We start from the raw sequence: 13,182 nt of genomic DNA, 5'->3' as shown, positions 1-13,182 counted from the left end.
TTAAAGCTGCTCACTTGACTCAATGTTTTGAGAATGCATTCTACTCATCCACCATAAGATTTCTGAACAGTTCATGAAGCCATGAACACTACCTCATTACTCAACTGTTGCACTATTTATTTCTCCTTCACTTTAATGCTGCTGCAATGAATTTAATGAAATATGTTAATGATAACCAACCTGATTTTTGATCCTTCCTACATACTGCTGTGATGTGCTTCTTACTCAGTGCCAATTTTCCCATTGTTGTTGCATCAGCTTCTGTCATGCCCAAAACTTCTGCACAGTGTAACATTAACTTTCTAGCCCTGTACTTTACTCAAACAGTTTTCTATCATTGTGGTAATACTGCTTTGCTTAATCATGCTCAAAGCTTTTCGAACTTCCCCTTGAAGCTCTTCCATTGAAGATAATGCAGTTAGGCCTACAGTGGACTTAGCCTGTATTTATCCAGTCTGCCAAATGGACTCGTTTGATTTATCCTCTACATTTAAGTCACTCACTCCAACTGCCATATTGCTATTGGGTTTCCCTCCCTCTGCGAAATTAGTGAAACCCCTCAAGTAGAACGAGTAAATCACCCTGCAGTTGATATTGGTCTCTTTTTATTTTAGATGTAACAGTCCTCCTTATACAAGACACATCTGCCCCAGAAACAATCCTATTTATCCAAGTCCCTAAAGCCTCTCTCTCCTGCACCAGTTCCTTTGACATACTTTCATCTGTCCTTCTATAGCTACCTTTAAGCACAGGAATATTACCAGGATTACAACCCTTAAGCTGGTGTTTTGTAAATGTGTGCCTAACTCCCTAATTTCACCCTGAAAATGTCAACTCTCTTTCTACCTCTGATGCTAGTATGCATACCTAAACCTCCAGCTATTCTCCCTTCTCCTTCAGAATGTTCAGAAATATCTCTGAGGCCACAGAAATATTTGATTTCTGGACTAGGGAAAGGAGTGAAATGATGATGGGATGGTCACAGTGATAAAGAGTGATAATTTTACTTTGTAGTGGCGAAGAGAAGCTGGCATTTATTTGTATTCCAGGACAATTCTGGTATAGTAAGGAGATTTTCCAAAGGAAAGCAGGGTTAGTGGTTCATTGCTTGCAGACAATTCTGATAATGAATAGCTCAATCTTTTTTTCACCAATAATATTTGGATGGTCATCTTTTGGATTTCCTAGAAGTGGAGGTACAGATTATACTGGGGAAACTACTGAAATGAGAGAGCAACACACACAAAATGTTGGAGGAACTCAGCAGGCCAGGCAGCATCAATGGAAAAGAGTAAGCTGTCAACGTTTCGGACAGAAACCCACTCTGTCTACTTGTTTACTCTTGTCCATAGATACTGCCTGCTGAGTTCCTCCAGCATTTTGTGTATGTTGCTTGGATTTCCAGAATCTGCAGATTTTCTCTTATTTGAGAATGAGAATATAATTTTAATGGAGACTATGGCATGAAGGTGTAGTTAACGGATATATCAAATAAAGTAGAAGTTTAGGAAATATTATAGTGTTGTGAGCGATAAAGGTTTGATACTTGGTACTTTGAAACATAGAAAACCTACAACACAATACAGGCCCTTCAGCCCACAAAGTTGTGCTGAACATCTCCCTACCTTACAAATTACTAGGCTTACCCATAGCCCTCTATTTTTCTAAGCTCTATGTACCTACCCAGAAGTCTCTTAAAAGACCCTATGGTATCCACCTCCACCACCATTGCCAGCAGCCCATTCCACGCACTCACCACTCTCTGCGTAAAAAAATCCCTGACATCTCTTCTGTACCTACTCCCCAGCACCTTAAACCTGTGTCCCCTAGTTGCAACCATTTCAGCCCTGGGAAAAAGCCTCTGACCATCCACACGATCAATACCTCTCATCATCTTATACACTTCTATCAGGTCACCTCTCATCCTCCATCGCTCCAAGGAGAAAAGGCTGAGTTCACTCAACCCGTTTTCATAAGCATGCTCCCCAATCCAGGCAACATCCTTGTAAATCTCCTCTGCACCCTTTCTGTGGTTCCACAACCTTCCAGTAGTGAGGCGACCAGAACTGAGCACAGTACTCCAAATGGGGTCTGACCAGGGTCCTGTAGAGCTGCACCATTACCTCTCGGCTCCTAAATTCAATTCCACGATTGATGAAGGCCAATGCGTCGTATGCCTTCTTAATCAGAGTCAACCTGCGCAGCTGTTTTGAGCGCCCTAAGGACTCGGACCCCAAGATCCTTCTGATCCTCCATACTGCCAAAAGTCTAACCATTAATACTATATACTGCCATCATATTTGATCTACCAGAATGAACCACTTCACACTTTTTTGGGTTGAACTCCATCTGCCACTTCTCAGCCCAGTTTTGCATCCTATCAATAACTAACCTCTGACAGCCCTCCACACTATCCACAACACCTCCAACCTTTGTGTATCAACAAATTTACTAACTCATCCCTCCACTTCCTCATCCAGGTCATTTATAAACATCATTAAGAGTAAGGGTCCTGGAACAGATCCCTGAGGCACACCACTGTTCACAGACCTCCATGCAGAATATGACCCATTTACAACCACTCTTTGCCTTCTGTGGGCAAGCCAGTTCTGGATCCACAAAGCAATGTCCCCTTTCTCAATAAGCTTTGCATGGGGTACCTTATCAAATGCCTGTTGGAATCCATATACACTACGTCTACTGCTCTTCAATGTGTTTAGTCAAATCCTCAAAAAATTCAATCAGGCTCATAAGGCATGACCTGCCCTTGACAAAGCCATGCTGACTATTCCTAATCATATTATACCTCTCCAAATGTTCATAAATCCTGCCTCTCAGGATCTTCTCCATCAACTTACCAACCACTGTAGTAAGACTCACAGGTCTATAATTTCCTGGCCTATCTCTACTCCCTTTCTTGAATAAAGGAACAACATCCGCAACCCTCCAATTCTCCGGAACCTCTCCTGTCCCTATTGATGATGCAAAGATCATTGCCAGAGGCTAAGAAATCTCCTCGCTCACCTCCCACAGTAGCCTAGGGTACATCTCATCCAATCCCAGTGATTTATCCAACTTGATGGTTTCCAAAAGCTCCAGCACATTCTTTTTCTTAATATCTACATGCTCAAGCTCTTCAGTCCTCTGCAAGTCATCACTAGAATCACCAAGATCCTTTTCCATAGCTAATACTGAAGTATTCATTAAGTACCTTTGCTATTTCCTCTGGTTCTCCGTACACACTTTCCCACCGTCACACTTGACAGGTCCTATTCTTTCACATCTTATCCTCTTGCTCTTCACATACTTGTAAAATGCCTTGGGGTTTTCCTTAATCCTCCCTGCCAAGGCCTTTTCACGGCCCCTTCTGTCTCCTAATTTCCTACTTAAGCTCCTTCCTATTAACCTTATAATCTTCTAGATCTCTAACATTACTTAGTTCTCAGAACCTTTTGTAAGCTTTTCTTTTTGACTAGATTTATTACAGTCTTTGTACACCACAGTTCCTGTACCCAACCATAACTTCCCTGTCTCATTGGAATGTACCTCTGCAGAACTCCACACCAATATCCCCCGCCTAACAAACTCCACCCCATCTAAACTCCTTGCTGCTTACTCTAGGGAGATGCCAATCAATATTTGGGAAAGTAAAATCTGCCGTCACAACAACTCTTATTATTACACCTTTCCAGGATCTGTTTCTCTATCTGCTCCTCAATATCTCTGTTACTACAGTATTGAGCAGCCTATAAAAAAACCGATTAAAGTTATTGACCCCTTGTTGTTCCTAACCTCCACCCACAGACTCCGTAGACAATCCCTCCATGGTGTCCACCTTTTCTGCAGCCGTGACACTATCTCTGATCAACAGTGCCACACCCCCACCTCTTTTGCCCCTTCCCTGTCCTTTCTGAAACATCTAAAACCTGGTATTTGAAGTACCCATTCCTGTCCCTGAGCCATCCAACTCTCTGTAACGGCCACTACATCGTAACTCCAAGTACTGATCCATGCTCGAAGCTCAACCGCTTTTTTCACAATAGTCCTTGCGTTAAAATAGACACATTTCAAATGGTCAATCTGAGTGCGTCCCTTCTCTAGCACTTGCCTATCCTCCCTCACACACTGTCTCCAAGCTTTCTCTATTAGTGAGCCAACCGCCTTTGAAATGCCGAGTGATTTGAAATATACCAGACATAAAAGATGATTGTGAATTGAGGGGTACAAGGGAATCTGACATGATTCATAAAGAAACAGCAGGTTCTTAAAGATGGCAGGATCGAGGAGGATGGCTGTGAATATTCTAACAATGCTTGGAGAAGGGATTGAAATTATATTGAATTTCAGTGAATTTAGAAAAGACACAAGTTTGCATGCAATTAACACAATGAAAATTGCTCAGTACTGATTCATAAGTGAGGAAAGGAGTGAAAAAGTGAGAAACATGCTAAGGTGTTTAGATAGGTGTGAGGAACAAGGAGAAGTTATTCTCTGAACACCAGTGCTAAATGTATTCATAACTTAGGCGCCCATTTGTATTTACCTCTATTGATTCAGAGGGATCAAGTGATTTGGTGCTGAGTACTACTACTGATAATAGGGCAAACTACGAAGCTTGTAGCTTATTTGCCAAGATTCCATCAAGAACAAACACCAATGCAATTCTTAAACATATGGATGCTAAAGAAGACAGCTTGAAGCCAAATGTGGAGAGGCCTTGTAATGAATGACATGGTGGTGGATTGGTGGACAGAAATGAAAAGGTTTACAAGGCCTCAACAGATGACATGTACTGTTGCTGCTGTGAAGTAGCGTGTCAGATGTTCCAGAGGGTCCTTTGGGAACATCAAAACAGCACAGAGGGTAAGTTTTAGGAAGGCTGAAAGTGAGTGAAGATTTGGAATTGGGGAAAGTGAGCATACCAGCAGAGGTAACAGATGGTACAGGGAGGGAAATCAGGAAAGAAAACAGGAAAAAAGAAGTGATGGGTTTTGGTCTGAATAGTAGACAAACAGAAATAATCAAAAGGACTTAAAATTACTGTCACAAGTACAGTAATTTATAACATTGGCTACATTGCAGTGAAATAGTACCACATGAAGTCCCCTTCTAAAGAGAGGAAGGAAAAGCAACTCTTGCTGCTATGTATTTGTTGGCTATAGTGTAGGGAGGGACTTGTAGATGTCAGTCGCAGTCATAATTTTTAGAAACTTAAATGTTAGCCTTGTTCTCATTTTGGTTGGAATGAAGTAATTATGTTTTTTTTTATTATAGCTTAAAGCCAATATTAATGGAATTAACAATGGAGAAACATCCACCGTTGACCCTTTTGCTGACTTTTCACTTGACCGGCTTGCTGACCCTTGGACAACGACCCAGTTATCAAGTGGAAACACCAGAATGCGGCCAGCATTTGCTTCTATATCTCCGACTTTGTGCCAGCAACAATCCATCCAACCCATTGTATCAAGACTGCCTGATTGCATGCCATTTGCACCTCCTATTCCTCCCCGAAGTAAATCACAGGAGAACTTCCGAGTCTCTCCACCTGCTTTCAACTTCTCAGTTGATGGAAATGCCTCCAGCACAAATCCTTTCACTGGAAAAGTCAGTTACAATCCATTTAGGACTGATGCTCAAAATACTGTTCAGAAACCTGTTGCGTCACAGCTGTCTGTGCAAAGTAGCAGTAGTTACCCTGTTCTATCCACTAACACAATGACTTCTGCAGTGGAAATTGGCAAAACTGCCTTTTCATCAAATCCTTTCGCAGATGACAATACCCTTCAAAGCAAACTTACAAATGACAAAATGCAAATTAGTGGGTGGGTGACCTTTGAGGATAATGACTTCGGTGTAAAAGAAAGAAACTTATCAACAGATACAAAAAAAATTGATACCCAGAACCTATGGAATGAAAATATTAGCAGTTTGTCACAAAAGAGCACAGAAGAATTATTTCCAGGTACAGATTTCGGGTTTGGCAATGACTGGAACAAAAGTAGCACAGCTTCTGGTGCATCAATACCTGCACCAGCTCGAAGAGCACCACCTCCTATACCTCAGAGATCAAATGCCATCATACCAATCCTGCCATTTAATTCGGAGGCAACTGCCTTTTTATCAAAGCAAGACTTCACTGAAAGATGAAAGGTATTCTAACAAGGCAGGCTGATTTATTTGCAAATTGAGTTCTTTATTGGGACATTACATGTGCAATATGTTGTGTTTGAAATACTATTAAACACCTGGTATCTCTTGTACAAGATCAGTATTAGCTTTAAAATATTGGTAATAGTTTTGAATGGTCGACAGATTATTACAATATTTTGTTAAGGGTCCAAGTTCAAAATTATTTCCTGGATAACAAAGTGAATGGCATTTTAGGAAATGACCTGGTCTAAGATGTAGTTAAAATGACTTGTGCAAGGAGAAGTGCTAAGGCTTTAAGTGATATCATTCATGAGTTATTTAATCAATGTGAATCACTCTGGTTAAAGTAAAATGTATAATCCTAAACCCACCTGAGAAACCTTGTTCAAATCTGTCCTGTGATAACTTTGCATCAGGGTTAAAATTTGTAACAGTCACATAGCTCTGTGTGTTTTATTGTTTTCATCCTATACAACAGATTCATTTTGGCATTCATTTTAATGCCTCAAGATTTTACTACTTTTGTCGTAAAGGAGGAGACATTACTATGTAAAATACTTGCTGATTTAAAAAAATATTTGTGCTTTTGTTTATCTTGCTGCACCCGATTGTGTGGTTAAAAGATCTTTGTACTCATGAACAGGATTATTACAATTGCTGCACAGTGAAAGTGAAACAGATTTATTTCTTAACACGATTATATAGTTGTTTTGACTAGATTGTCAAAATTTGTCACTAAGTTGGATCAGAATCTCTGAGTAACACAATCAAACTGGCAGTTTCCTTTGCAATAGTTGTAGTTATACTGTATATTTTAAAACAAAAGGGTTGCAATTGTTGTGCAGCTTGTGTCTAATAGTTATTATGGAATCTATCAAGTAGTTTATTCGACTAATATTGTGCACTCTGTTTTGATCACAGTGGATTTAATTCTATTAATGGGATAAATTATATTTTTGGCCTTTGTGACTAAAACTGGATGGTACCTAATAAGTTCAAAGATGCAACAAATGATAGGAACTAAATTAACAGGTTCACTGACAGAACTGTTAGTGGAAATGAATTGCTCTATTTGCAAGGTAGATTTGAGGAAAATAAACAGCATATATGCTTTACTATATTGACTCAGATGCCACAGGTACCTTGAAATTCTGCTACTAAATATTGAAGCCCAAAAGCTCAATTTGCCTATATTCCATCACTATCTGGAGAATAAAAATAGCAAATTACTATTGTGATGTAAAGTTTGTTGCTTGACAATTAAGCCATATTTATCAACAGATATTTCCATATAAAAATTCATAACACCAACTGCAAAATTATATTTTGTTCTTAATTTACTGTATGACCCTGCATGCAATGTCCTTTCACATTTCCAAGATTAAACTTACTTCAAAGGTAAACTATATTTTACTAAAACTTGAATTTTTATTCAAAATCCAAAAGTAGTCATTCCTAATACACAACAAGCACACTTAGCCTATACCCTACCCATCCCATCTAAAAATTTGTAAAATACCTATCAAAGTTAATTTTATAATATATTTCTGTCATTATATGTACATTTATGTAACTTATTTGTGCCTACTTGTGATTTAGTTAGACTGTAGTTTTGTTTATCAAAGAATACATTTCACAAAGGATTTATTAATCTGAGTAAAACCAAGACTGTGACAGATGGTGGAACAGGACTACTGAATAAGACTCAATTCTATATAAGATCAGGAACTATAACTATTCTTTGTTTTTCCCAAACCTGACCCATGTTCAGATAATTTTAATACATTTGTTTGGTTTTCCATGATGCAAGTATATGTTCAGGTTTTTGATGAAATTGTGCTAAATAGGCAGTTGGCTGCACGTCTATATATTCAAATGTAGTAAATAAAAACACCATAAACCATGTGATCTATTTAAAGTATGTATTAAATAATCAGGTAATTCATTGGATATGTTAAAAATTATCCTCATTTCCCATTTTTGAACTTCATTCAGAACAATTTGAAAATGGAATAGACTTTTCAATCAGGTGAAAAGTGGAAAATGTAACTACAGATGCTAAAAGTTTAATTTCATAACCTTGCAGCCTTGCTTTAGATAGTCCTACTGATATCCAAAAAGCAATATTATGCTTGTTGCTGCTGTTCTTGCCTGTGGTACAATGGGGAATAGTTGTTTAAAAATTCTCTAGTTACATTTCAACTGAATACACCACTTCCACATATAACTCTTAATCATATACTGAATTTTAATACTGTCAATGTGCAAGTATGGTACTGCTGGTGTGCAAACTCCCAATCTGTAACTGTTGAGTAATCCACTGACTTCTGTGGTTTCTAATAAAGCTGCAGCAAACATGTATTTTGCAAGAACTTAAACAGTGTTTACAAAATCGTAACTGCAATGTTTCAATGTGGTAACTTGGCTGTTTATAGTTTTTATAAGTCTCTTGATCTTTAGAATGTCTCTCAATGCATATCAATAAACTTACAATTTAAACTGGTTATATTATATTCAGTAGATAATGTCTAATTCTTTTACCTGAAGACTGCAATATTGAAACTTGTGTGCACAGTAAATTGTACATATCATGCAATGTTTGAGATGTATCTTCATTCAATAAATGTAGCTTTGTCCTATAAATGTATTTTTGTAGTATGGTGATTTTCATTTTGATGCATATATCAAAATCATACATGGTGAATGATGGAGACACAGGAGACTTCAGGTGCAGTAATCAAGAATAAAAAGCAAATTGCTTGAGAAACAGCAGCTGTGCAGGCAAAGGGATAGTCGGCATTTTGGGTTAACAACAGGATTGAGATTATAGATGGGAGATGACAGTACAGGGAGGGATGAGGCAGAGGTTGAAAGCCTATAGGTATAACATGTGAGGATGGGAATAAAGGATAGATGGGAGAGGAAGAGGTATGTGTTTGGTCTTGTCCTGGCAGTGGGACTAACAGGTTAGCCTGGAAATGGGAAGGGGAGTTAAAAATGGCATCCAAAAGGTCCAGCCAATGTACAGAAGATACTACTGCCCTGGCAAATACACCAAATTCTATTCAGCTGCATGGAATACAGACTCTGCAGAGACCACTAAGGCTGCAATGATCATCAGCAGTCCAGTCCTTCACAGATATGAAGAAATTTCAACATGGGCAAACACATTGCACACTCTCACACCAGTCAGTATTACTGACCATTTCTCCCAACCCTCCCCACTGTTCCCAATCTTGGTTCCGGCTCCAATAGTTTGTATCAGTGATGGCAGGTAGTGAAATATAATCTATCTCAAAGCTAATGGGATTTACTGGATATCAGAGCAGTACTGGAGGATTGTACTCAGTAATACACAGCCCATCTTATATGGAACAAAGGGATACAAGTCAATGGATAATTAGAACTCCATTTTCCAAATACATTTTGACTGATTAATTTTCCTTACTCTTCAAAGCTATTTCATGCATTCAAATTAGACACTCCTTCAATTCCTATAATAAATAGATTTACTATTGTCATGGCTCTGTAACAGCATGCTGCACACAAATTTGTGGCATTGATTATGCTCCAGCCATTTTTTAAATGGCTAAAAAATATCTCTAAGGTGTCCTTTCTTCATTGTTCATGCTATCTCAGCAGAAGTTTAGCTCCGTGTAGAGGCTGAGAATCAGGAAGCCTATGTAAATGACCACTTAAGCATGTACTGCAACTAAAGTTCTTGATATGAGCTACAGTCAGCATCGGTATCTACGGATACTTTTCATTTTCCACATAATAGAGCACAGCTATCCCTGGGCTGCCCTCTATAGGATGTGACAGAGCTCTATTAATGCAAGGCTGCATCACTTCAGGAAGGGGGAGGGGAGAGCAATGCAAATATTTCTAAATACATCAACAGTGCTGAGGACAAGAAGAGTGAGAGATTCAATTTTCTAGCAGTGAACATTGCCAATAGCCCTGTCCTGGTCCAATCATTGTAACACCACAGCCAAGAAAACTCACCAGCTGTACTTCCAGGTGGCACGGTTAGCATAGCTGTTAGTGTAACAGTTTACTGCTCCAGCGATCAGAAGATTGAGGTTCAATTCCCACCACCGTCTGTAAAGAGTTTGTGCATTCTCCTCATGACCACGTGGGCTTCCTCCAGTGCTCTGGTGCCACACGAGGCTGCTGAACAAGCTAAGAGCCCGTAGTATTACAGGAAAGATTCTAGCATGGATAAAGTAGTGACTGATTGGCAGGAGGCAAGGTGTGGGAATAAAGGGAGCCTTTTCAATTTGGCTGCAGGTGGTTAGTGGTGTTCCATGGAGGTTTGTGTTGGGAGTGATTATTTTACGCTATATGTCAATGATTAGGATGGGAAAATTAATGGCTTTATTGCTAAGTTTGCAGACAATACAAAGATAGTTGGAGGGGCAGGTAGATTTGAGGAAGTAAAGAGGCTACAGAAGGACTTAGATTAGAATGGGCAAAAAATGGCAGATGGAATACAGTGTGGGGGAGTGTATGATCATGCACTTTGGTAGAAGAAATGAAAGGGTCGACGATTTTCTAAATAGAGGGGAAATGCAAAAATCTGAGGCACAAAGGGACTTGAGAGTCCTTGTGCAGAATTCCCTAAAGGTTAACTTACAGGTTGAATCTGTGATGAGGAAGGCAAATTTGATGTTTGCATCCATTTCAAGAGGTCTAGAATATAAAAGCAAAGATGTAATATTGATACTTAGAAAACACTTGTGAAGCTTCACTTGGTGTATTGTGTACAGTTTTGGACCCTTTATCTTAGAAAAGTTGTACTGAAACCGGAGAAGGTTCAAAGGAGGTTCATTAAAATGATTCCAGGATCTAACAGCTTGTTATATTAAGAGCGTTTGATGGCTTTGGGCCTGTATTCACTGGAATTCAGAAAAATGAATTGAAACCTATCGAATGGTGAAAGGCCTTGATAGAGTGGATGTGGAGAGGATGTTCCCTATGGTGGGAGAGTCAAAGACAAGAGGACACAGCCTCAGAATAGAGGGATATCTCCATAATAAAAGGATGAGGAGGAATTTCTTTAGCCAGGAAGCGGTGAATCTGTGGAACTCTTTGCCACAGGCAGCTGTGGAAGCCAAGGCTGTATGTTTATTTAAGGCAGAGGTTGATAGATTCTTGATTGGTCAAAGCATGAAGGGAAACAGGGAGAAGGCAAGTGATTGGGGCTGAAAGGAAAAATGGATCAGCCATGATGAATTGGCATAGTAGACTTGTTGGGCCAAATGGCCTAGTTCTGGTCCTATATCTTATGGTCTTACAGATTACAGTTAGTAAACTATGGGCATGCTAAGTTGGCATGGTGACACTTAAAGTCTGTCCCAAACACATCCTCAGACTGTTGGTTGTTGATGCAAATAAAACATTTCACTGTACGCCTCTACATACATGTGACAAATAAAAGCCAATTTTGTTCATCATCTTCTTCCTCAGAAGGAAGAACTTGGTCCTTTGACCCTCAAAATATTTTATCAATGCACCACAGAAAACATCCTATCCAGATTCATAAATAAAAGAGGTTCAACAAATATTGGAAATGCAGAGCAATACATACTAATTGCTGGAGGAACTCAGCATGTCAGGCAGCATGTATGGAAATGAATGAACAGATGACATTTTGGACCAAGACCCTTCATCATGGCTGGAAAGGGAGGGTGAAAATGCCTGAATAAGGTGGTGTGGAGAAGGGATGGAGGACTAGCTAGATGCTGATAGGTGAAGCTGGGTGGCTGTGGGAGGGACATTTGAAGTAAGAAGCTGGGAGGAGATAGCTGGAAAAGGCAAAGGGCTAGAGAAGGAGGAATCTGATTGGAGAGGAGAGTGGATCATTGGAGAAAGGGAAGGAAGAACAGCACCAGGGGAGATGATACGTAGGTGAGGAGAAGAGTGAGGAAAAGAAGAGGAGGAGGAAAAAAAGTACTGGAAGTTGAGAAATTGACATTTCATGCCTTCAAGTTGGAGGCTACTTACACAGAATATGAGCCATTTTCCCTCCAACCTGAGAGTGCCTTCAACGTGGCAGAAAAGGAGGCCATGAACTGACATGTTGGAATGGGAACGGGGATAAGAATTGAAATGATTGGCCACTAGGAATATCCACTTTTTGCAGGTTGAGCTGAGGTGCTCAACAAACTGGCCCACAATCTACGTCGGGTTTCACCGGTGTAGAGAAGGCCACATCAGGAGCACTGGATGCAGCAGACAACTCTCACAGGTGAAGTGTTAACTCACCTGGAAGGACTGGTTGGTGCCCTGAATAAAGGTGAGGGAGAAGGTGAATGGGCATGTGTAGCACTTCTGCCACTTGTCAGGGTAAGTGCCAGTGGAAGCAAATGCAGCAGAAAACAAAGAGTTGGGGGGGGAGGTAAAGTTCTATTTGGTAGGCAAGGGTAAGTGGGAAGATGGGCAGAGTGTGGATGTTTGGGAAATGGTGGAGGTGCAGGTGAGGGCAGCATCAATGGTGGAGGAATGGAACCCCCATTCTTTGAAGGAGGACTTCTCTGATGTCCTGGAAAAGAAAGCCACATCCTGGGTACAGACGTGGTAAAGAAGGAACTGAGAAAATGGAATGGTATTTTTACAGACAGAGGTATAGTCAAGATTGCCATGGGAATTGGTGGGTTTATGAGGGATATTGGTAGAAAGTTTGTCTCCCATGCTGAAGCCAGAGATCAAGAAAGTGGAGAGAGGTGTCAGAAATGGACCAAATACATTAATAGTTTGGTACAACAACTACTTCAAGAAACTGAAGAGAGTTGCAAACACAACTCAGCACATCATGGAAACCAACCTCCCCACCATGGACTCTGCCTACATGTTTTGCTGCTCAGAAAAGCAGCCAACACAATGAAAACTTCCACCCACTCCAAACATCCGGGGAATGATGTGTTGGATGCAGAGCTTGATAGGGTGGTAGGTAAAGACAAGCGGGAAGATGGGGTGAGTGTGAATGTCTGAGAAATGGTGGAGATGCAGGTTAGAGCATCTCCCATG

At 40.1% G+C, this 13,182-nt stretch overlaps 1 protein-coding gene across 7 annotated transcripts in view; it reads left to right on the top strand.

Moving 5' to 3' along the window:
* The window catches only part of synj1 (synaptojanin 1), a 112,425-nt gene extending 103,629 nt beyond the window's left edge, over nucleotides 1-8,796 (top strand). For all 7 annotated transcript variants that reach the window (XM_059968689.1, XM_059968694.1, XM_059968693.1 and 4 more), the window contains one exon: nucleotides 5,275-8,796. In XM_059968689.1, the coding sequence (XP_059824672.1) occupies nucleotides 5,275-6,150 (876 nt within the window). In that variant the 3' untranslated portion in view covers nucleotides 6,151-8,796. The remainder of the gene's footprint in view (nucleotides 1-5,274) is intronic.
* The last annotated feature ends 4,386 nt before the right edge of the window (nucleotides 8,797-13,182 follow it).

The sequence above is a fragment of the Hypanus sabinus genome, chromosome 4 (genome assembly GCF_030144855.1).
Source record: "Hypanus sabinus isolate sHypSab1 chromosome 4, sHypSab1.hap1, whole genome shotgun sequence".
Lineage (NCBI taxonomy): Eukaryota > Metazoa > Chordata > Chondrichthyes > Myliobatiformes > Dasyatidae > Hypanus > Hypanus sabinus.
This window is presented reverse-complemented; position numbering and strand designations above follow the sequence as displayed.